The sequence below is a fragment of the Sphaerodactylus townsendi genome, linkage group LG14, assembly GCF_021028975.2.
Source record: "Sphaerodactylus townsendi isolate TG3544 linkage group LG14, MPM_Stown_v2.3, whole genome shotgun sequence".
Classification (NCBI taxonomy): Eukaryota; Metazoa; Chordata; class Lepidosauria; order Squamata; family Sphaerodactylidae; genus Sphaerodactylus; species Sphaerodactylus townsendi.
In genome coordinates, this window is record NC_059438.1 from 25,888,933 (window position 1) to 25,913,335 (window position 24,403).

The following is a 24,403-nucleotide window of genomic DNA, read 5'->3' on the forward strand; positions in this document are numbered from 1 at the left end:
AGGGGGCTGGATGGGCATGTGGCGTGGCCGATTTGAGACTGGAAGCTCCCTGGGGCGAGGACTGGGCGTTCTGCTTTTTGCTGCCAGGCACAGACGTGGCTTCTCTCTGTCTGCCTGCCACTGGCAGGCGTGAGGATGCTGCTGCTGCTGCTGCTGCTGCTGCTGCTGCTGCTGCTGCTTCCCTGCCAGGGGTCGCCTGTGGACAAGCCACAGTCCTGGGCTACCTTCAAGACAAGCGCCATCTTCTTTCTGCAGAGGCTTTTATGTTATACAACACTGGAATCAGTGGCTTGGCCCTCCAGGTGCCACCTGCCTCCCTTGGACGCCCTGCTGGAGCTCCTGGGCAGGTCCCCTTGCTGGCCACGGCTGAGTGCCCTCCCGGCGCGTTTCCAGAGAGCGACGGGGCTTGGGGGAGGCCTGGCTAGCTGAGAGCGTTAAACCGCCTAGTTAATTGTCAGCCAGTCCATCATCTTAAATATCTACCTGTCATCTATTACCTTTCAAGTGAAAATGAATAACTCCCATTAAGGGTGGAATGGGTTTGAAGTCGATTTGAGACAGATTAAAGTACTGTTATGAATGTGTGTGTGTTCAGGGGGGCTGTGCATAATATGCTTCTCCTTGTAGGTTTTAAATAATAGATGTCCTGCACATTTATGTTCTCCAGGATACAGAGTTCAGAGGTCATGAGGCGGGCATTCTGGGAAGAGCACCCACTTCCTGGAACGCTCTCTGCCGTTACTCCTGCCCACCCCGTGTTTAGGGAGGGGGGGCGTGTCTAACCTCTAGTTGTTCTGTGGTGCAGTGTTATTGGGCCGCAGGAGCTGATCCCAGGGTGGGTGGGTAGGAAGTGCGCTGTGCCGGGCCGCGTCAGGAGGTGACTTGATGGGTCTCAGTGGTTATGAGCAGGAGCAAGTGCTAGAAAAGGCACCGAGAGACCACCCCGCTCCCAGCCACATGGAAAATGTGTGCTTCCTGTCAAAAAATATTTGTCCAACTTGTGGGCGCTATGAAGTAGTTTCCGCTGGCCCAGAGCAGCACGCAGAAGCCTCTGATGTCAGGACAGGTTCCCGGCAAAGTAGCAATTCCGTTGGTTGATTGGTTTTGGGAATGTGTCAGTGACTTCTCTGTGCACAAAGCATCTCACAGTACAACTCCATAAAACAAAACAAAAAAGCAAAAACTTGCAAATAAGAGCAGGCAAAAAGGAATCAAACGAGCAGCAAGTGTAACGTCATAAGCAGGGACCACCCACGATACCCGAACTGAAGGCCCAGACAATTTTTTTAAAAATCACCCCATGCCACACCTCCCTCCAGGCACCACTGGAAGAGCCCTGCCTCTGGCCACGTCAGGCACTGCAGGTCGGCCGGAGGGAAGGCCGTCCTTCCTGCCTTGCTCCCCAGCTGCCCTCCACCCTGTGAGAGAGGCCGGGGTCCAAGTGTTTCGACAGCATCTTAACTTTGGCTGGGGAAGGGAGCAGTCCTGCTTCTTCACCATCTCTGCAGGGACATCTGAGGATTTTTTCCAGCATTCCAGCCGCTGGAGATCTTGGAAGCTCCTCACAGTGCCCGAACCCATGACCCCCACACTCCCACTGTATACATCCTGCTTGCAACACACACACACGCACACACCCCGAGATTCCTGGCCCACGGGTCTTGACGTCCTGCTGAGCGACAGCTGCCTTGGGCCTTCTCTTTGGCTTCCTGCAGGGCCCCTGAGATCTACCAGTGAGACAGGAGTTGGGGGTGGGGGGGCGGGCAGCAGTCAGTCATCCCAGCAGAGACTGAAGGGCGGACTTTTAAGAAGTGGAATTCTTCTGTTGTCCAAAGAGCTCAGGGCAATCCACATGTTTCACCGTCCCTCCATCTGGTCTTCAGAACAGCCCTGTAGGAGAGAATGGTTCACCTCAGTCCCTCCGTGGCCAAACTGGAGGCGGGGGGGGGGGGGGGGCATCAGGTCTGGCAATAAGATGTTCCAGTTGCGCAGCAGAAAGTCCCAGGGTTTTTTTTATAAGTGCTGAAGAAGATGCTGGTTGCAGCTGCAGGAAAGTGCTTTTGATGATCATTCAGGAGGCTCTAGATACACAGATGCGCGTGCATGCGCACACGCACACATATCTGAGCTCTTGTCTGTGCTTCAGATGTTTGCTGGCCCTCCCAGAAAGATTCTCTTGCTCTCTGGGTTGCTTGGTGAGAAGGCATCCCCCTCCACCCCTTCCCTTGGCCCTTGTGCGTGTCTACTGCTTGTCTAAGGGATGCCAGGTCTTTCCCCAGCTCTCTTTCAAGCTGTGCTCTCTCTGCATGCATCAGCTGCATGACTGGCGGGCGGGGCTGCTGCAGTCCAAACTGACCCGTCTGCCCAGGAGTCCTTGGGGAGCTGACACCCGGTCTGTTCTCCCTTCTTTTGCAGCACAAGCCACCCAGGCAGAGAAGGAGCTAGCGGAGTCCCCGGCATCCTCCAGGTGCATTGCGTGTCCAAGAGGATCGGAGTCACCCAGCACCAAATGGCCAAAGGTGTCCGAGGAGAGCAAGCCCGAGCAGGTCAGGCGGGAGGGGGGCTGGGCCTTGTTTTCAGAAGCTGGCTTTTCACTCCCCCCAGGGCAGCTCCACGTACAGTCTGAACACAAAAGCATAGAAACGCCGCAGCTGCCAGGAGGGGGAAACTCTGGGCAGGTTGACTCTGGCCGTCTTCTTCAGGACAGAAACAGCTTCGTGGGCTTTCACCTTTCCACAAACATGTTTAGAAGGCAGTTTACACAACACTTCCGACTAAGCTCCAAACATCTGGTGGAAGAATGCTTGCCCACCTGCGACTGCCAAGAGATCAGGAGGACCCCGTGTGGACTCCTCAGGACCCTATTTTGTCACTCTGGAGTAACCACAAAGAAGGCCCTTCTCCTGGCTTCCCTGAAGGGGGTGGGGGTGGGGAGGGCCTCATGGGTGGCTTAAACCTTTAAGGGATGTTATGGCATCAGGTGCATGGCTCCAGATTGGGTCCAGACCAGAAATGAAAGCAGACACGGGTATTCTTTACTGCCAGCAGTTTCTGAACCATCTTCAAGGGCAGCACCACGCAGAGTGCATTATCGTAGTCTAATGTGGGTGGGACGTCAGGGCATGAATGAGAGTGGCGAGATGGCCGCAAGGTGAACCTCTCCCAAGAGGCAGTCCAGGCTTGGGCCGCTGCCCCCCCTCAAAAATGCAAGCGCCCTCTTGGGTCCAGGAGTGCCCCCCGCCTGTGAAGGAAAGTGGGATCCACGCAACAGCAGGCGTTTCTTCAGCCAGCCAGCCAGACAACAAAGACCCCTCATTTTGCTGGCTTGTCCGCCTTGAGCTTGTGCTTACTCACCTGGCCCAATCACGCCCCCCCCCCCCCCCCGCCCCGTTCCAGGAGGGCTGTCGTGGGTTGAAGGAAGCGCCCCCGGGGCCTGGCTCTGACATTGCCCCACCGCGAGCACTTCTCTCTCTCCCTCCTCAGACGTATCAGTGTCCGTACTGCAAGTACAGCAACACGGACGTGAACAGGCTGCGGGTCCACGCCATGACGCAGCACTCGGTGCAGCCCCTGCTGCGATGCCCCCTCTGCCAGGACATGCTGAGCAACAAGATCCACCTGCAGCTGCACCTCGCCCACCTGCACAGCGTCTCCCCCGACTGCGTCGAGAAGCTCATTTTGACGGTCAGTTCCGAAATGTGGGCGAGGGCGGGGAGGAGCGGCCTTTGCCCTGACGCGGCCTTTTCTTCTCCACTTGAGCGTGTTTTTAACACTTATTTGCAAAGAATTCCTGGCCATCTTGTGCCTCCCTCTTTTCCTCCTCCTGTCAAAAGCCAGAGAATGAGGGCTTCTGGGCAGGGAACCCCCCCCCCCCGGGTCAATGGCTGGGTTCTAGAGCAGCAGAGACCCTGGTGGTGCCCAGAACAATCACAAGGGAGGTTGCCGAAGCAGGAGCTGCCCCCAGCCACTGCCTGGGCAGCAGGGCCTTCTGGGGTCCGTGGGCCAGGTCTCACTGACTGTGGGAAAGGTGCCCGCTCATCACACCTGCTCATCAGATGCATTTGGGGAACCGGCTGGGTGGAATCTGTCTGTTGCCATGGTGATGCCTCTTTGCCAGTGTACTCTGTGGGCCACAGCTGGTTCCTGTGAACCCAAATCGTGGTCTGTGATGGGTGTGTGGGTTAAAGAGGATGCTGCATCTGGGCCCTGAGGGCAGGGGGCCCAGCACGGCACAGGAGGCCCAAGGGCCGCTTCCCACCCTTGAGGACTGCACTGCTTTGGCAGGGTGGTTGTCAGGAGAGGCAGCAGCAGACCCTCAGGTGCCCTGCAAGGGCCATGCTCAGAAAGCCCTCCCTCCCTCGCCCGCCCGTGCCTGTTCCCTTCCCCCATTGTCTGCATCTCCCTTCTTGCTGTCATTCCACTCCTCCCTTCCCTCCCCCCCCCCCAATTCCCCATCTCGGATGAAGGTAATGAAAATCATCGGCCTTCATTAATTCCGAGCCCTGCGAGATGATAGCCCTTTGGAGCCATGTTTGCCAATTAGACGGTCTAAATTAGAAGTGACCTTGGTACTGTGCCATCGCTTTACCTCTCTGGGCCTAATGAAGCTTTTCTCTCCGGCACACGCAGTGCGCAGCGCACGCGCCCCCCCCCCCCCCCCCCCCGCCTTTGTAATGGAAATGGCCTCCTTTGTCTGGCTCCGGATCCTTCTCTTCCCCGTGGCACGGACAGGGAAGATGTTAATGTGTCTCCTCAGACTCCTCGCCTTGAAGGTTTCATTTCGGACCAATTAGATTTCAGCTATCTGGGGAGGGGGGAGGGGGCGGTGCGTGAGGAAGGGGCAGCCAAGAGGTCTGGTGGAAGCAGGAAGTGAAAGGGCCTCTGTGCTTGGGGGGGGGGCTTTGGACCAAAGGTTGCTCCCCAATGAGGGGGGTTATCTGGGGGCAAAGGGAACAAAAGCCCTCGGCTGCTGCAGGCTGGCCAATCAGGGCCACTTTGGTTCCTTGACTCTGGGAAGTTAATCTTTGGGCCCTGACTTGTTCTGGAGAGAGCTTCCAGATTTAGCAGGACCCTTTCCCCACCCCCCCGCCCCCGAGGAACCCACCATCCAGCGTCTACTTTTTTGCAGCTGCAGTTCTGGGGGCAGCTGATCTGGGACCTGGCTGGACTGTCTGTCCCCGAGGAGAGCGGCTCCCTGCTTTGGCTGCCCAGCTCTTTGGGCTGCCTGCCTGCCTGCTGCCCATCCCCACTGGCGACGTTTTGAGAAAAGGGATCAGCAAAGTCCGCCTCCTCCGGAAGGAAGGGAGGGTGGACAGACAGAGGGACGGACGGATGGACGGACCTGTTGCTTTGGAGCTGCAGATTGAGATGCAGAGAAGCCCGTGAGGCTGATGATTATATTTCAGGGAGAGTTAATTGACGGGAGGTGAAGGAAGGCAAACTCTGGCTGCTTTCTGCCTTCCTGAATCTCAATCAGAAATTATGATTAAAGACACGGCAAGACAGCCGCCGCCTGATGAATTGCGCTCTGTGTGTGTGTGTGTGTGTGTGTGTGTGTGTGTGTTGCCGTCATTCACACTTGATTGACTTCAACCTTTCAAGTGCAAAAAGCTTCTCTTTCCATTATTATTCGTAGCTATCTGAGTTTTTCTAATTAAAGTGTATGAAAAACAATTACGGGAGCCATGGCCAGGAATCTGTTTGGGGATGGACGCCGCCCTGGACTTCTGGGGAGAGACCATGCAGTGTTTGTCAGAAGGTGCAACCCAGGGGTTAGATAACGTTGTTTTCTTTCTGCACTCTTGTTTCCTTTTTTAAAAATCTTTCTTGTGGTTTGTTTTTATTACTTCTGCAGAGGCCAATCAAATGGTTGCCCTCCTGACTGGTCGTGAGAGGGGCCCTTTCTCCTCCCCACTCTCTGAGAGGCAATATGGAGTGGAGGCGGAAAGGACTGGGGGCCCCTCCCGGCTCCACCCCCTCCTAACGTGGGCTTCTCTTCTAGGCCTCCCTTGAAAAGACCCTTCAGAGTGTAGATCGCTCCGTGCCCCCGTCCCGTCCTTTTCGGGGGTCTGTGCCCTTGTCCTCTCTAGGGCCTCTGTGAATGCCTTGCCTTGCCCTGGCTGCTGAGAAGCAGAGCAGGATCCGTTTCCACCCAGTGTCCTGTTTTGGGCAGAAGCAAACTAGATTCCTGTGGAAAACGTACAAGCAGCACATGAAAGATTGTCGGGCTCTGTTGCTCAGAGCCGCACGGCCTCCACTCGGCTCCACTCATCTCACAGCCATTTGGAGCAATCTGCCACGATTTGGGACAGGCTATCCCAGCTGGTGGTCCTCCGCGCACTGTGTGAAGAAATGCTGTCCTATGTCAGTGCTGAGCCCGTGGCCACCCTATGCCATGTTCTGTGGGAGACTCTGCTCTCTCCCCACTCCACTCCTCGGTCGCCCTATCAGGAGTCCCTCCTAGCGGCTGCTTTTCCCTCACACTAAAGGTCCCTCAAGGCTCCCATGCTGGGAACGTGTGGTTTGCCCCTTTCTGTCCCTTTCCCTGCTTCATGGTGTCCCTTGGGTGCCAAGGCCGGAATTTCCGGTGAGGCCTTCCCATGCGCTGTGTAGAATGGGGCAACAAGGGGTTGTTGAAACCCTTGGATCAGATGTCCGCCTGGAGAACTGGCTCTTCGGGCTGCTTTGGCCTGCTTTGTGGTGAGCAAGATTTCCATCCACACCAAAGGCCTGTTTGCTTTTGTCTCCCGGTTCCCCTCGCCCCACGCTCAGGGCTGCTCCCCCTCGCTTCGCTGTGCTCCTTGAATGAGGGAGACCGCTTGTCTGGACCCTCAGGCAGCACTTCCTGGGTGTTCTTAAGCTGCCCCTCCCTCCCCCTCCCCAGACACCCCCTCGCCCAAGAGCTCCAGCTGGCATTCACGGCTCTCTCTCTTCCTCATTTCATATTTACAACAACCCTTTGAGTTGGGTTATACCACAAGTCAGCTTTATGGTGGCAGGTCCTGCTTTCACACACAAACACACCCCACACACACACCCCTCGTGGCTCCTCTCCCCATCTCTGTGTCTCTCTCTCTCCCTCTCAAAATGGTTATTGGCTGGCTCTGGCCATCCTCCTCCAGCACTTCTGGCGGGCCCTTTCTGTCCTCTGTGTTGGGTGACCGGATGCTTTCCTGTGCCAAGGTGTGCTCAAGTCATGGCATAGAAACTAGGATTCTTTGCATGGGAGCACCTGGTCCCAGAGCTGAGCAGATGTCAGCTCCCTCAAGGATGCTTGGGAACTATTTCAAGTGAGGCCTAGAAAGAGGGCATCCCTGAAGTCAAGGAAGGTGCCACAAAGTCTAAAAGGATACCTGCATGGCTGAGGGCCCAGTCCAGAGGGATGAGGGGAAATGGCTTGTGGGAGTGGTGCAGGGCCGTACCAGCGTGTTTGCCCACTCCACCTACGTCGGCAGAGAGAGCAGAGGTACCAGCAGGTGGATGCCACACAGCTCCACAGCCCTCAGACCTGGACAGGCTGCTGCTCAGAAGTTGCACATTGCGTGGTAGAGCAGGCCAGCCCAGTGGGGGTGAGCCGGAGGCATTCCCAGGGGAGGAGCCAGCTTCCGGCCCAGGAATGCCCCCGACCATGGCTGCAGACGGATGCCACCAGAAAGAGTGTTAAGCCTAGGGGCTGCTTGGGCGGCAGCAGCATTTCTCAATCTCCCTCCCTTCTGTGTCACCAGAAACTCCTTTGGAGGCAGGGCAGATTCACCGTGCCTCCTCCCCCCCCCCCCCTCGCTGCTGCAGGGGCCACACACACACACATCTCCATCAATCTGGATTCAGCTGCCCATCAAAGAAGCCACAAAAGGAAAGAGAGAGGTTTTTTCAATTAAAAAAAGAGCGGAGGGGTTTCCTGAAAGGGATGAGCAGTCAGGAGCACAGATCCTGGCCAAACAAATTTAAGTTGGCCATCAGGAAAGCAGAAATAGAAACATTACGACAAACAATAAGCATTTCTTCAAATATATCAATAGCAGTGGTGGCGAACCTATGGAACTCCAGATGTTCATGGACTACAGTTCCCATCAACCCCTGCCAGCATGGCCAATTGTAGTCCGTGAACATCTGGAGTGCCATAGGTTCGCCATCATGGAGCTAGAGAGACAGTTGGGCCATTAGATACCAAAAGAATGAAAGAATAGCTTTAAAAAGATGGGGAAAATGACTTGTTTGCATCCATTTTCACTGTACAACATGTAGGGCACAGATTCACTTCGGAGCAGCTGTTTTGGGGAAAGGTTGTCTGAAGAATTGAGTCAAACTGGGACAACAAGAGGAGGTTCTGAGTCCACATGAGGGAAACTGAAGAGGAGCAAATCTGCAGCTCCAGATGGCTGACATCTGATGCTCCTTGAGAAACTCCGTTGTGAAATTGTTGACCTACTAACAAGCATATGTAATTTATCACTAAAATATGGACTTTATGACTGGGAAGTAGCAAATACCACCACGGTTTTTATCAGGGGTCCAGAAAGGATCCAGGGGATTATGGAGCAGACGTCCCATCATCTGTTGTGGGTAAATCAGAAGAAACTGCATTAGGGCTTTCTGCTGTGAAATTTACACTGTCATTGGAGTACCTGTTATTTATGACTTGAACCCAGATTGGGAAATGTTTTTATAACCTGTGGTTTTAATTGTGTTTTTATATGTTGCAAGCTGCCCTGAGGTCAGGGGAAGGGGAAGGGTGGTATAGAAATGTAATAAACAATAAAAATAAAATGATAATAATGTTACAGATAGAATTTGTAAGCACAATGAGGAACAAAACCTGCTGAGGGAAAGTCAGCATGGCCTCTGCCAAGGGAAGTCCTGCTTCACTAACTTCCTGACGTTCTTTAGGCGAGTTAATAAGCTTGGGGACGAGGGCGGCCACAGAGCGGTAGAGTTGGAAGGGGCCTTAAAGGCCATCTAGCCCAGCCCCCCCGCTCATCCACTACCATGAACGTCCTCAGCTGCGTAAGGTGGTCTTTCAGCTCTCCTGTTGAATTGGTGGCACAAGAACCTCTGGACAAAACGTTGTCAGTGGTCAGCCTCTGATCGGAGGGCCAAGAAGAAATCTTGTTAACAGAACCGCTGGCGTGTCTGCTGGTGTTGGGAAGAGCAGAAGCCCTCCTGACCGAATTGAGCTTTGCCCAGTAGAGGCCGGTCTGCAGAGAGGGCTGGAGCTGGGATGTTCTGCCGCCAGCTGAAATGTTTCAACCTGTCTCTGTGTCTCCCTTCTTCTCTCCTGGCCGCCCACAGGTGACGTCGCCGGAGGTGATGATGCCCAGCACCATGTTCCTCCCAGCAGCCCCCCCAGACAGAGATGGGAACGCCAGTGCAGAGGAGGCGGCCCGGCAGCCCGGTCAGTCCCCTGAGGGTCAACTGGGGGCAGGGAGGGCCCATCAGGAGCGCTGGGCATTCTGGCACTTGAGCCTCTTTGGGGAGGGCTGAGCACAGGCCTCCGTGTGCCGGGAGGGGCCCTGTGGCGTGAAGGCCGTTGCTCTCCAGCCACAGCAGGTGGGCAGCCCCCGCCCTCTGCTGCTGGCCTAAGCAGCCTTGTCTCTCTCCACACCGCCCCTGCAGCCCTTGATGCCAAGGGATGGCGCCAGAGAGGACCCCTCGGCAGGCGTTTGGGGGTGTAAGCTGGGAGGCAATTGGGAGCATCACCCTGCCTCCACCATTCTCCGTCAGAAGGGCTCGTTCCATGCCTGAATAATTGGGGGGGGGGGGGGGGCTCTCCCACAATCTTTTTCTCCCGCCCACTCTCCACAGTTATGTGGTCTGAACAGCAGTAGAGCCGGTGTGTTACAAAGTGCAGTGCTCATTCCTAGGGCCAAACAGAAGTGGGCCACCAGGTGTGTTGGGAGGCTGGGGAGAATGGAAGGTGATGGTGGGCCCCATAAACAGGGAGAGAGGGAGGGCTGGGAGCCAGGGGAGGGGCAGAAGGAAGCCTGTTTCCTACTCCCGATCTAGCTGTCAGTCACTTGACATGGAGTTAACCTCTGGGTGTGTTGGAGAGTAGCCGGGGTAGGATTCCAGGGGTGAACCTCGAGTGCCTAACCCGAAGCGAGACTGAGTGCCCGATGCCCCCCTTCTCTTTCTCCATCTCCACAGAGCCCCCCGCAGACCCAGGGAAAGGCTTCCAGCCTTCGAATAACCCGGAGCCTGGGGGAGAACCGAAGGCTGTCCCGACGGACCAGGCCTCTGCCCGAGAGGACGGCGGGTTCCTCTGCTGGAAGAAAGGCTGCAGCCAAGGATTCAAGAGCTCCACTGCTCTCCAGGCACATTTCAGTGAGGCGCACACCAAGCGGCCACAGCTGCCTGTCTCTGACCGGCACGTGTACAAGTACCGCTGCAATCAGTGCAGCCTGGCCTTTAAGACCATCGAGAAGCTCCAGCTGCACTCCCAGTACCACGTGATCCGGGCAGCCACCATGTGCTGCCTTTGCCAGCGCAGCTTCCGCACTTTCCAGGCCCTCCAGAAACACCTGGAGACGAGTCACCTGGAGCTGAGTGAAGCCGACATTCAGCAGCTGTACAGCGGGCTCCTAATCAACGGAGACCTCCTGGCCACGGGCGACCCCTCCCTGGCTGAAGAGCAGACCCTCATTGGGGAGGAAGACAAGGAAGAGGACAGCGACTCGGAGGACAAGCAGAGCCCCACGGGGAGCGACTCCGGGTCGCTGCAGGAGGACTCTGGCGCCGAACCAAAGCGGGCTCTCCCATTCCGGAAGGGCCCAAACTTCACCATGGAGAAGTTCCTGGACCCGTCCCGTCCGTATAAGTGCACAGTCTGCAAGGAGTCCTTCACACAGAAGAACATTCTTTTGGTCCACTACAACTCTGTGTCTCACCTGCACAAGCTGAAGCGAGCCCTCCAGGAGTCCACGACGGGCCAGCAAGAGTCCACCGCCAGCCCAGACAACAAGCCCTTCAAATGCAACACGTGCAGCGTGGCCTACAGCCAGAGCTCCACCCTGGAGATCCACATGAGGTCCGTCTTGCACCAGACCAAAGCACGAGCGGCCAAGCTAGAAGCTGCTAGTGGTGGCAACGGAGCCGGCGGTGGCAGCAGCAGTGTCTCCTTGGGGCCCTCCACGCCCAGCCCTGTCAGCACCACCCATACCCCCACCACCGGCACCACCCCTGCCAGCACAGCTCCTGTCCCCAACCTCCTCAGCCAGGGCTCCTGCGAGAACGTGGGGGGCCCTCCTCTTCACACACCCCTCAGCACTGGCAGCACACCAGCCTCCGCTCCCGGCCCTTCGGAGCCCAAAGAGGTCAACCGCAAGAAACTGGCTGACATGATCGCCTCCCGCCAGCAGCAGCAGGCGCACGCATTGGCGCAGGTGCAGGCCCAAGCGCAGGCCCAGCTCCAGCAAGAGCTGCAGCAGCAGGCCGCCTTCCTGCAGTCGCAGCTCTTCAACCCGGCCCTCCTGCCGCACTTCCCGATGACCACGGAGACCCTCCTGCAGCTCCAGCAGCAGCAGCCCCAGCCCCACCTGCTCTTCCCCTTCTACATCCCCAGCGCAGAGTTCCAACTGACCCCGGAGGTGACTCTTCCCGTGACCAGCGGCACCCTGACGCTGACGGGGGCGGGGCCCAGCCTCTTGGATGACTTGAAGGTGCAGCTCCCCCAGCCCAACCACCCCCAGCCGCTGCCCCACGGCGTCCTCTTGCAGCCCAGCCAGCTGCCGGACAAGAAGGCCAAGCCCGCCACGGTCAAGGAGAAGGACGGCCAGAGGGAGCCGGAGATCTACGAGAAAGGGGACGGCACCCCCGCCTCCCAGGAGCCCCCGCCCAACCCCCCCAAGCCCAGAGACAAGCCTGACTTTGGAGCCGCGGGGCCGGCAGAGCCGATGTTACTCCCCCCGCGCATTGCGTCTGACGCACGTGGGAATGCCACGAAAGCCTTGCTGGAAAACTTTGGCTTTGAGCTGGTCATTCAGTACAATGAGAACAAACAGAAGGTGCAGAAGAAGGCGGGGAAGCCCGAGGAAGGGGGCGGGCTGGAGAAGCTGGAGTGCTGCTCCTGCGGCAAGCTCTTCTCCAACATCCTCATCCTGAAGAGCCACCAAGAGCACGTCCATCAGCACTACGTCCCCTTCAAGCAGCTGCAGAAATTTGCCCAGCAGTACCGTGAGCACTCACTCTAATAAGCTGTACCCTATCTGCGGCCTCAGGACTCCTCGGAGCCAGCTTCAGCCTCCTCCTCTCCCAAGCCTCCTGCCCCCCCACAGCAGCCTCCCACCCCGGTGGCTGTGCCTGCTGCCGCCCCACCCGTCTCCTCTCCCTCTGTTGCTCCATCTCAGCCGTCTTTGCCCCTCACGCAGCTCTCCATGCCGATGGAGCTGCCCATCTTCTCCCCCCTCATGATGCAGACGATGCCCCTGCAGACCCTGCCCGCCCAGCTGCCGCCCCAGCTCGGCCCCGTCGACCCCTTGCCTTCAGACCTGGCTCAGCTCTACCAGCACCAGCTGAACCCAGGCCTTCTGCAGCAGCAGCAGCAGCCGCAAAGCAAGAGGCCGCGCACCCGCATCACCGACGACCAGCTGCACGTCCTGAGGCAGTACTTCGACATCAACAACTCCCCCAGCGAGGAGCAGGTCAAGGAGATGGCGGACAAGTCGGGCCTGCCCCAGAAGGTGATCAAGCACTGGTTCCGGAACACGCTGTTCAAGGAGCGCCAGCGGAACAAGGACTCTCCCTACAACTTCAGCAACCCTCCCATCACCAGCCTGGAGGACCTGAAGGTGGACCCCCAGCCCCCCTCCCCGGAGCCCCAGAGGCACGAGTACTGGGGCAGCAAGCGCTCTTCCAGAACTCGCTTCACGGACTACCAGCTGCGGGTCCTGCAGGATTTCTTCGATGCCAACGCCTACCCGAAGGACGACGAGTTTGAGCAGCTGTCCAACCTGCTGAACCTCCCGACCCGCGTGATCGTGGTGTGGTTCCAGAACGCCCGCCAGAAGGCCCGGAAGAACTACGAGAACCAGGGGGAGGGCAAGGAGGGGGAGCGGCGGGAGCTCTCCAACGACCGGTACATCCGGACCAGCAACCTCAGCTACCAGTGCAAGAAGTGCAGCCTGGTCTTCCAGCGCATCTTCGACCTCATCAAGCACCAGAAGAAGCTGTGCTACAAAGACGAAGACGACGAGGGGCAGGACGACAGCCAGAACGAGGACTCCATGGACGCGGCCGAGTTCCTGACCCCGACCAGTTCTTCCTGCAGCACCCCCATGCCTTCCCAGGCATACGGCACCCCCACCTCTTCCGCCAACACAGCCTCTTCCTCCGCGGCTTTTCTGACTCAAGCGGCCACTGAGGCAGACGATTCTTCCTCCTCCTACGCTTCTAGAGCGGAAGCGACAGATGAGAAACCAAAGCAACTCGAACCTCCAAATACGCAGCAAAACCAAACTCCTGAGAAGCAAGTGCAGCCAAAGCAGGAGGGGCCTCCGCCACAGCAGCCAGAAGACCCCGGCGAGCAGCGGGCCGGCTCCACGCACCCCAGGCCTTCCCCCCCTATCCTGCAGCAGCCGGTCCAGCCTCCCGCCTGTGTCCTGTCGCAGTCGAGCCCGAGCCCCTCGCAGACCTCTCACCTGCCGCTCAAGCCCCTCCACACCTCCACGCCCCAGCAGCTGGCAAACGTGCCTCCGCAGCTCATCCCCTACCAGTGCGACCAGTGCAAATTGGCCTTCCCCTCCTTCGAGCACTGGCAGGAGCATCAGCAGCTGCACTTTCTGAGCGCCCAGAACCAGTTCATCCACCCCCAGTTCCTGGACCGGACGCTCGACATGCCTTTCATGCTCTTTGACCCCAGCAACCCCCTGCTGGCCAGCCAGCTCCTCTCTGGGGCGCTCCCGCAGCTGCCACTGAGCTCTGCCACCTCCCCCTCCACCCCGACGTCCACCATGAGCACCCTGAAGAGGAAGCTGGAGGAGAAGGCCAGCGCGAGCCCCGGGGAAAACGACAGCAGCACTGGTGGGGAAGAGCCGCAGCGGGACAAGCGCCTCCGCACCACCATCACGCCAGAGCAGCTGGAAGTCCTCTACCAGAAGTACTTGCTGGACTCCAACCCCACCCGCAAGATGCTGGACCACATCGCCCACGAGGTGGGCTTGAAGAAGCGCGTGGTGCAGGTCTGGTTCCAGAACACTCGAGCGCGAGAGCGGAAGGGGCAGTTCAGGGCGGTGGGGCCCGCCCAAGCCCACCGGCGCTGCCCTTTTTGCCGGGCGCTCTTCAAAGCCAAAACGGCCCTCGAAGCACACATCCGGTCCCGCCACTGGCACGAAGCAAAGAGGGCCGGCTACAACCTGACCTTGTCAGCGATGCTTTTGGACTGCGACGGAGGCCTCCAAATGAAGGCCGACCTCTTTGACGGAACAGGCTTTCCGCACCTGCTCCCCAGCACCAGCGACGGCCAGGCCCTCTCGCCAGTCAGCAAGTGTCTAGAGCTCTCGCCGCACACCCTGCTGAGCCCATCGTCCATCAAAGTAGAAGGCGTGGAGGACTTTGAGAGCCCGTCCCTGTCCTCCGTCAATCTCAGCTTTGACCAAGCCAGGCTGGACAATGACGACTGCTCCTCCGTCAACACAGCCATCACGGACACCACCACGGGCGACGAGGGCACCGCCGAGAACGAGGGTGCCTCCGGGCTGGGCATGGAAGCCAAGTGCCTGCCAGGGCCGAGCGAGGGGCTGACCAAGGCTGCCATGATAGCCCTGTCTGAGTATGAGGACCGGCTGTCTTCTGGCCTGGTCAGCCCAGCTCCCAGCTTCTACAGCAAAGACTATGACAACGAGGGCATCGTGGACTACAGCGAGACCTCCAGCCTGGCAGACCCTTGCTCGCCCAGCCCTGGCGCAAGCGGCTCCACGGGCAAGTCTGCGGACGGCGGGGACCGGCCAGGGCAGAAGCGCTTCCGCACCCAGATGACGAACCTCCAGCTGAAGGTCCTGAAGTCTTGCTTCAGCGACTACCGGACGCCCACCATGCTGGAGTGTGAGGTGCTGGGCAACGACATCGGGCTGCCCAAGAGAGTGGTCCAGGTCTGGTTCCAGAACGCCCGGGCCAAGGAGAAGAAGGCCAAGCTCAGCATGGCCAAGCATTTCGGCATCAGCCAGACGAGCTACGAGGGACCCAAAACCGAGTGCACTTTGTGTGGCGTCAAGTACAGCGCCCGCCTGTCTGTCCGTGACCACATCTTCTCCCAGCAGCACATCTCCAAAGTGAAGGACACCATCGGGAGCCAGCTGGACAAGGAGAAAGAGTACTTCGACCCGGCCACCGTCCGCCAGCTGATGGCTCAGCAGGAGCTGGACCGGATCAAGAAGGCCAACGAGGTCCTCGGCCTGGCTGCGCAGCAGCCGGGCATGTTTGACAGCCCCCCTCTCCAGGCCCTCAACCTCCCTGCAGCCTACCCTGCCCTCCAGGGGATCCCTCCGGTTCTGCTGCCGGGCCTCAACAGCCCTTCCCTGCCCGGCTTCACCCCTTCGAACACAGGTGAGTTGCGTGGGCTGCACCAGTGGAGGGCGACAGCTGCGTTGGCAGGAGAAGTGAGACCTGCTTGTGGGAGTGGGGAGGGTAGGACCCAAGAAGGACCAGCATTGTCCTGCCTCAGCATCTGCAGAGAGAGTGCAGGCCTTTGGAGCAGCGCTGGCCTAGTGGTTAAGAGTAGGTGCACTCTAATCTGGAGAATGGGGGCTTGATTCCCTGCTCTGCCAGTTAAGCTGTGGAACCAGATTAGCTTGTGCAGTCCAACATATGCCAGCTGGGTGACCTTGGGCTAGACACAGTCCTTCTGAGCTCTCTCAGCCCCCCCTCCCCCCAGGGTGTTTGTTGTGAGGGGGGGAAGGAAAAGGAGATTGTCAGCCCCTCATCTTTTTACAGGAGAGAAAGGAGGGATATAAATCCAACTCTTCTTCTGTGTGAGCGGCTGGCTCAGAAGGGGGCCTGGGGGGCAGTTGCCGCCTGCCTCTTGCACTGCTAGAGGCCCCTTGTCGTGTGGAGGTGGCTGCTGCTTTTGGAGGGGAGAGAGCAGCAGGCAGAGCCCCAGGAGACTTTGCAGAGGGCTCAGGAAAGAGTCCTTGGTCCTGGAAGGAACTGGCTCATCAGCCAAGGCCGGCGCCTGCTTAGCACGCTGGCTGGTGGCAGGCTCCTCACGGCAAAGTATTCTGTCAGCCAACTCTTCTCTGTCCCGACAGGGCCAGGGCCAGGCAACGCCTTTGTGCAGGGAGCTCCACAGAGCCAGCCGGAGACTCCCAAGCAGGATTGCACCCAGCGGGCCGGTGTCGCTTGGCCTCGGGCCATGGCAAGGGCCTGCGACAGACCTGCCAAGGTGCTTTGCATGCCCCTCGTGCCAGGCCATGGGGATGATGCCACCTCTGGCATAAAACTGTGGCATCTCTGAAGGCACGGGGGGTGTATTTGTGCAGGTCTGAGTTAGAGTGCTTTTCTGAAGTTGCCTTACAGAGTGAGGTCAAATATGAGGCCTGTTCCAAATTAGCCACTTGCCACATGTGCCTTCTGGCTAACTGGTGCGAGTTTGAACATTGGCACCTGGGTGGGGTGGTGGGTGGGTGCCAAGCATTTGTGCTGCAGCTTCTGGTAAGGTCTGTAGCTGGTGTCCCCACCCTTCTTCAGACTTGCCCCGAGCGGAGATGGCTCTCCACCTGTCCCATCCTTGCGGCCCTCCAGCGGCTGCATCCTACGGCCGGCATCATGGAAAGCATTCCGTTCTTCCAGCCCAGCTTCCTGGGGCTTCTGTGAAGGGGGCGTTCCAGCATCTCTGCAGTGTCCACAGCAAACAGCCGGAGTCCATCCCCCTTCCTTGCGCTGCAGGTTTCCACCTGCTCTCCTCCTCCTCCTGCCCTGCTGTGCTCTGCCCAGGCTGGTGCCCTGAACAGCTGCGTGTGGTTGTAGGCTGCTGGGGCGTCTGCCTTCATGCCTGTTTCCAGACTTGTGCTTGACTCCAAGGGTCAGGGTGGGGCGAGGAGGGGCGGTGGCCTCGTCCTTCTCACTGGGCAGCCACGGGGCAGATGCGCAGCCAGCTTCCCCTGCCTAATTCTTGCTGCTTCTCCTTGCTTTCCAGCTTTAACTTCTCCCAAGCCCAACCTGATGGGCCTGCCCAGCACAAGCGTCCCCTCGCCTGGCCTCCCCACCTCTGGATTACCAAATAAACAGCCATCTGCCTCTCTGAGCTCCCCCAGCCCAGCCCACGCGACCGCAGCCTCGGCCCCGCAGCAGCCCAGCCAGCCCACGCCTCGGAAGGACAAGGAGAGCGAGAAGGCGAAAGAGAAGGAGAAGCCCCCCAAGGGGAAGGGCGACTCCCTGCTGGCCCCCAAGGACAAAGCAGAGGCGCCTGTGCCAGCAGCCCTTCCCGCCGCACTGCCTGCCCTGGAGTACTCTGTGGAGCCCACCCAGCTGCAGGCCCTGCAGGCCGCCCTGAACTCCGACGCCACGGCTCTGCTGACGAGCCAGTTCCTTCCCTACTTCGTCCCCGGTTTCTCTCCTTATTACGCCCCTCAGATCCCCGGAGCCTTGCAGAGCAGCTACCTGCAGCCCCTGTACGGCATGGAAGGGCTGTTCCCCTACAGCCCGGCTCTGTCGCAGGCCCTGCTGGGCTTGTCCTCGGGCTCCCTGCTGCAGCACTACCAGCAATATCAACAGAGCCTGCAGGACGCGGTGCAGACGCAACAGCGGCAGAGGCAAGTGCAGCAGCAGCAGCAGCAGCAGCCGCCCCCCAAAGGAAGCCAAACCCCGGTCCCCTCAGGGACAGTGACTCCAGACAAAGACCCTGCCAAAGAACCCCCCCAGCAAAAAGAGCAGAAGGACGCATCCCACGAGGTGTCCCCCCACCTGCCCAAACCCCAAGAAGAGCCCGAAGCAGAAGGCCACAGCGCAGGCCCCGCCCTTTGGGACCCCTACATCGTGCCCAAGGTGAAGTACAAGCTGGTCTGCCGCAAGTGCCAGGCCGACTTCGGCACCCGGGAGGCGGCCAGCGACCACCTGAAGTCCCTCTGTTGCTTTGGCCAGTCTGTGGTGAACCTGCAAGAGATGGTGCTTCATGTGCCCGCTGGCGGCAGCGGCAAGGGCGGCGGCTCATACCAGTGCGTGGCGTGCGAGAGCACGGTGTACGGGGACGAAGCCCTCCGACAGCATCTTGAGTCTGCCCTGCACAAACATCGAACAATCCCAAGAGCAGCGAGAAACGCCAAAGAGCACCCCAGTCTATTACCTCACTCCGCCTGCCTCCCCGACCCCAGCACCGCATCTACCTCGCAGTCTGCCGCTCACTCCAAGGACAGCCCTTCCCCCCCGCCCCCCACTGCCCCCCACGCCTCCAGAAAGGCCTGGCCTCCCCTGCGGAAGCCGCCGCCGCCGCCGCCTCTCTCCTCATCTTCAACGGTTACCTCAAGTTCACGCAGCACCTCAGGGGTTCAGCCCTCGATGCCAACAGATGACTATTTGGAGGAGTCTGACTCGGACCTTAGCCAAAAGTCTGACGGACCGGCTAGCCTGGCGGAGAGGCCTGAGGAGCCGAGCTGCCCCAAGGACCGCGGTCTCGCTAGCGCAGAAACGGACACTTTTAGATTGTAAGCTTTGAAGATGAACAATTTAAAAAATGAATTTAAAAAAAATTAACAAACCAATTTCAAAAATAGACTAACTGTAATTCCAAAGCTTCTAACCAAAAAAGAAAAAAAAAAGAAATGAAAAGTGTGGGGTGTTTTCCCATATAAGGATGCCGGCAGGTTTTCCATTGCTTTCTTTTGAATGAAGCCCCATTGTCTTTTAGCTCCACTTTGTTGGTCTCGAAGGCACGAGATTGAGAGATAGAGAGAAGGCAGGCAGGCAGGCTGGCTGGCTGGCTGGCTGACAGGCATGTTCCCACTGCCTGGCCGCTGCCAGCGGGCCCCCGGCCCCCCTTCCAGGAGAGCACAGCTGAGGCCGGCGTACCTGTATGGGAAAGCAGACCACCTGGTTCCAGTTTTAAATGTCTTGCTATCATAGCGTTCCGATACCAATGGCTTGCTAAAAGAAAAAGAGAGAAATGTAACGTCTTTTGATTCTCAGGTCAATCGCTCACACTTGGTTTGGTTTTCAGGATCATTGTTTTATATAAATATATATATAATTTCTTTTTGGTTTTGATTTTTTTCCAAGAAAAGGATTTTTTTTTTGTTAATTTAAAAATGGGCAGAAAGTATTCAAGAGACAAACAATGTGAACTGAGTTAGCTTTCTGGGGATTCGAATGACAGTTTCAAGGGGGAAAGTTCAGCGCTCCCACTTTTCAGAAAAAAAGGAAACGCAGCAACACAAAGAGTGTTAAGGACTTGGAGCTTAAAAATACGTTTTAAAAACAACTGACTTTCTGTATTTATGAGATAGCTATGACCATTTTTGGTGTTGAGTAGATTGTTGCATTGGAAATGGACTGAAGCCGTGCGGTAGATTTAAAAGCAGACCCCCCTTTTGTGTACATGGAGCTTTTTTGTATGGTCCTGCGGGCAGCAGCTACCCATTCGATGTCGTCTTGTCCATTCCTAGCCAGATAGATCCGCCATCGATCCGCCGAAGCTTTTTCCCCTTTGTACCTTGACTCCCTTCGCCATGCTGTAATCTTCCACTTGCGGTCGCTGCCTTCATTTCTTAGAGGGTGGTTGCATAATTATTTTATAAAAACTAAGGGAAAAATTCAAAGGGTTTGGGGGTCAGTAGGATCCCTTGCAGAATATTTTTGTTGGGGGATCGAAACTTTTTAAGGTGTATACATGTCTGTTACCCTCGTGCACTTAACTGTGTCTTCTTTTTCTGCCTTTGACTTCTTCCTTTCCACATTTTGTAAATGTGTCGAAGGCTGTTTGGAACTGTCGGCCTTTGCTTCTCTTCCGGTGCTGAGGGGCACCTGTTCCTTTTCCAAATGACTTTTGGTTTTTGTACGTGTGTGTGATTTTGGTTTTGATTTCCTGTTTTTGTTTCCTTTTTTTTCCTCAAAAAGAAATTCATGCTTTAAATAAAATCCAAAGACAAACCCTTTTCACCACGGTGCAGAATGAGCAAAAGGCGTATTTTGACTTGAGGATTTGTTTCTGATTTCAGCCACAATACTCAGTTTAAATAAAGAAACTCCAAAAAGAATCAGCATGTAGGTTGTGCTCGTCTGTGCTTCGGCTGCCACCAGAGGAGCAGCGGTTCCTGCGGACCAAGCCCCGCCCCCCGCGCCCCCCCTCCAAGCCACATGGGTGGAGGGGCCTCCCCAGCATCCCATCCCCAAAGCACGGTGTGAGTCTCTGCTTTGCGGTCTCCCCGCTGGTCTGGACGTTGCCAGGGGAACTTGCTGCTGCTGCTGCAGGGTGGAGCTTGGAGAGGAGCAGCGGCCGTGGAAGCATGGCTGGGCCAGAGGGCAACCATTCCCCTCCCCTGCGTGGATTCTGTGTCCCACCCCCCCTCGCCCCCTCTGGTTTCGAAAGGGTAGGAAGATGGCAGAGGCAGGGGTGCTCTGTTCCAGCTCCACCCACCCACCCCTGCCCTCCACTAAGCTTTTCTTTCTGCACCTCTTGGCCTTCCTGTGCACAGAGGAGCCCACCTTGAACAGCTGTACCTATTTCTAATGAGGCAGATGCAGAACGCCAAGTTTTTTCTTTCCTTTTTGAAGTTGTCCTGACCAGAGAAAGCACCGCTGAATATTCCTGCCCAGAGCTGGACTACGGCAGTGCCCCGCTCTCCCTCGAACACACCCACACCCCCCCGCGTGCTTCTCCCTGTGCTTGGGATGAACTGTTTTTACATTTAAAAATTGTACAGGTTTCCCCACACACACACACACACACACTATTTTATCTGTTCCATTTACATACACACCAATAAACATGCATACATACATACATAAGTACACCTATGTATGTATGTATGTGAAGGCCATGTAACGGTTGTATGTTACTTTGTATCCTATAGATGGGACGTTGCTTTGTTTTTGGTTCTCTGTGGTATAAATTAATCAGTTTTCAGGGGAGCGTTTCTGCCCCGTTGGCTTTGGGCTCCTGTTCCTGCCCCCCTCCCTCCCCTGTGGGGATTGATCGCTGGGACAGATTCTGGGTTCTCCTCCTTCCTGTCCCGCCCACCTCCCAGTCAGACACATTTCAGTGCCTCCGTCTGAAACAGGCCCCCATGCTGCCCCCGGCCCCTTTAGCCAAGACCCCGTCCCTGCCACGGTCTTGGGGGTCATGGCTCAGAAGGGGGGTGCTGGGGAAAGGAGGTTGGGGAGGGGAGGGCCGGGCGAAGCCACGCCTGCCTGCGCATTTGGATTTCGGAGCCGTCCTGGTCTTCTCCTTGGCCTGGCTTGTTCACAATTCTCCCTTGATGCTGGAAACCGACCCAAGTGAGAGGCCAGCAGTGATTTTAATGTCACGAGTGAGTCAGTGGCCCCCGGGCAGGCAAAGGGGGACCGAGGCGCAGCAGGGTTGTCAACTCCACTCTTCGCTCTGGGCACCGTGCCCCTCAGAACCCCAGCCTGGCACCCGCTTCAGGGTGAGGGTGCCGGTTGGTGTGATGGCACTTGCTGCCCACTGTGAAACACAAACCTTTGACTATTTCTGTTTGTTGTGCTGCTTGGGAGGGCTGATGTGGGCGGGATAAGTCAGGATAGAGCAGACAGCATTGGTGAGGTGAAGAGGACTCTGAACAGCCTTTGCAATGTACGAAATAATAGAGCAACTGAAACCAAAAACGATGTTCTTGGTGTTTTTCTATGATGTCGTCTTGTTAGCTTTTTTTGTTTCTGTAACATCTGATCTGGGACTGTGTGACGGCGCTTGGAGACTGGCCAAGAGGAACCACACGGAACTTTGAAAGAAACCAGATTTGTCACCAAACACTTTGTTGTCATAGTTAAGTTGATTGTAGATGGTAATTGAATATACTCCTTTGAAAATATTCCTCAAGTATGTTTCCTGCTCATCGTGATACATTAAAAAAATGAGCGCAAGATCTCGTCTCGGCTGTGCCCAGGTGTGAACGGGGAAGCCCGCAGCAGTTTGCCGTGTCTGCTGTTGGGGGGGGGGGTGTCTCTGCCAACCAGCCCCTTGGTTGTTGGGAGAAGGCATCATCGCGTGCGTGCGTGCGTGACAGGTACCCTGCTTTGTGAGGAAAGGGGGCTAGAGCCCAGCTGGAATGAATGCCTTGGAGACTGGGGCTGGCCAACCCAGAATTTTTTCCTTCTGAAATGAGTGGCAAAGAGGTAAGTTTTGGGGCTGCCCTGAGGACTGGCCACTGGACGCGGAAGGCTCGGGAGCTGGGCACATCGATTGCTGGCGGGACTCTTGTGTGTCTCTTAGGATGGGGGGTTTCCTGGGATTTCTTGGCCACCCCCAAACTCTGGAACTGTCTCCTGCTGTGGGGCAGTCTTTAAGTGCTCTGTGTGGTGACCGTGGCCCCAAAGCTAGGCAGGTCAGAGGGCAGGCAAGCCAGTGGTTGAATCCACTAAGGGCAGTGGGGTGGCAAAGGACCCCCTGAGGTTGGCAGTCTGCAGGAGACCCTCCCTGGCAGATCATTAACTGGGGAGAGCTTTTCGAAACTGGCATCTATCCAGAAGGGACACCCCTCCCCCAGTACCACACACACACACACACACACACTTTACTGGACCAAGACCTGGGGCTGGATGGGAACCTCTTATTCTCCCACAGAGCCAAGCACCCTCATCTGGGACCTTCCCATTGGTCTGGCCCTACTGGGAGTCACCGCGGGGCGGTGTGGAGGCTTGTGGAGGGCAGCCAGTGAGGAATGTGAGCCTGGCTGCTGTCAAGGGCTTCCCTGCTGTCTGCCATGGCAGGCTTCTGCCACAACGCAAAGGAATGTTTCAGCATCTCTTTCTCTCATGAGGATGCTGAAGGACCCGAACGCTGCCCAGCATCTTCCACCCCCGGTCTGAGCTGAGGCCTGGCTGCTGCTGGCAAGGTGGACGCAGAGCAGACATTCCCACTTGGTCAGGAAGAGCTGCTGATGGCGGAGGGTGTCTTGGGGGAGGCAGAGAGTGGCCCTGCTGGTCAAGGAAGGGGAAGGGTCTGCCTGGCTCTGGGGCAGCAGGGGTCAGAACCTGCTTGCTTGCTACAAAGACCTCTCAGCGGTTCTCGGCACCAACGCTGGCCCAGCCTACCCTGTCTTAAAGGGCTTTTGCAGGGTAAAATGGGAGTAAGAAGGGACATGTGTGTCACCTGGAGCACCGTGGGAAACAGAGAAGGCTGCAGAATCGGGCCCTTGGGAGCCAGGTCATTACCATCTAATGAATTGGCTGCCAGCTGAAGGGCCATTTCAGTTCTGGGTCCCTGAAGGAGGCAGCCATTTCCTCACCACCCCCACCCACTCCAGCAGCAGAAGGGGCAGGAACATCCCAGGGAGGAGGCGCGGTGGTTACTCATGCATTGGGCTTGGTGTTGGACGGGTTCAAATCCCCTCTTGCCCTGGTGCTCAGAGGGTGACCTTGAGCTAGTCACGCACTCTCAGCCTAATCGACTTCAGCGCTGTGAGGATGAAATGGAGCACAGAGAACCATCTGCTGCTTCCTGAGCCGTGGGGGTGGGGGTGGCAGCAAATGCAGTAATTTTGTCCCCACTGTCTGCCTCAGATCAAGGCAAGGGCTGGCATGGTCAGTAGTGAGCCAGACACTTCCTACTGGTCTAGGGCCAGATGCTCACCCCCATCAAAGATCCCTTAGTCCACAGGTGTCAAACTCGCGGCCCTCCAGATGTTCTGAAGCAGCAGCTCCATGAATGATTCGTCTTCCTGAGAGGTCTGGCATCCAGGCAAGGGAAATTCCTCGATGACAACAGAGGGGCAAACAGCAGAAGGTTCAAGAGGAGGGCCTCCTTTAGGCAGAGGAAGGAAGGTCAAGAGCCCACAGGCTGTGAAGGGGCTCGACGCAAAGGGAAGCGTTCAGCTCTCCTAGCTGGTAAGCGAAGTTACATGGCAAAGCAATGTAACCAACGGAAGACCCTTCACAAGGAAGAGGCCCCAAGAACAATGCACATTGGTGCGCTGGAATCACAGTGGCACAGAAGCCACTGCAACTCACGACAAGGCAACGGCTGAGCCAGAGAAGATACCCATGTCCTAGAGATGTCTCGAGGCTTGGAAGCCTTTGCATTGTATCTCAACACTTGTGCAGAAAGTTAAGTGGTAAGGAGAAGTCTTCCAAGATGGAGTCAGTCAGTGGACAACCAGGGCAGAAGGAAGGTCTCCAATCCCGGCTTCTTCTCCATACCTGTTGCACCGAGGTTAGAGCCTTTCATTCAGGGGAGAAGAAGCGGCCAGAAAAACTGGGCTGCTGTGCCAGATGGCAGAGCCTTGGGGAAGCAGGTCTTTCAACAGGT

General features: G+C 57.1%; 1 protein-coding gene across 1 annotated transcript in view; it reads left to right on the forward strand.

The window, feature by feature from the left end:
* The window catches only part of ZFHX3 (zinc finger homeobox 3), a 208,796-nt gene extending 186,776 nt beyond the window's left edge, over positions 1-22,020 (forward strand). The window contains 5 exon segments of the mRNA XM_048515775.1: positions 2,416-2,546; positions 3,484-3,684; positions 9,289-9,391; positions 10,144-15,534; positions 17,123-22,020. Coding sequence (XP_048371732.1) covers positions 2,416-2,546; positions 3,484-3,684; positions 9,289-9,391; positions 10,144-15,534; positions 17,123-18,630 — 7,334 coding nt within the window. The 3' untranslated portion in view covers positions 18,631-22,020.
* The last annotated feature ends 2,383 nt before the right edge of the window (positions 22,021-24,403 follow it).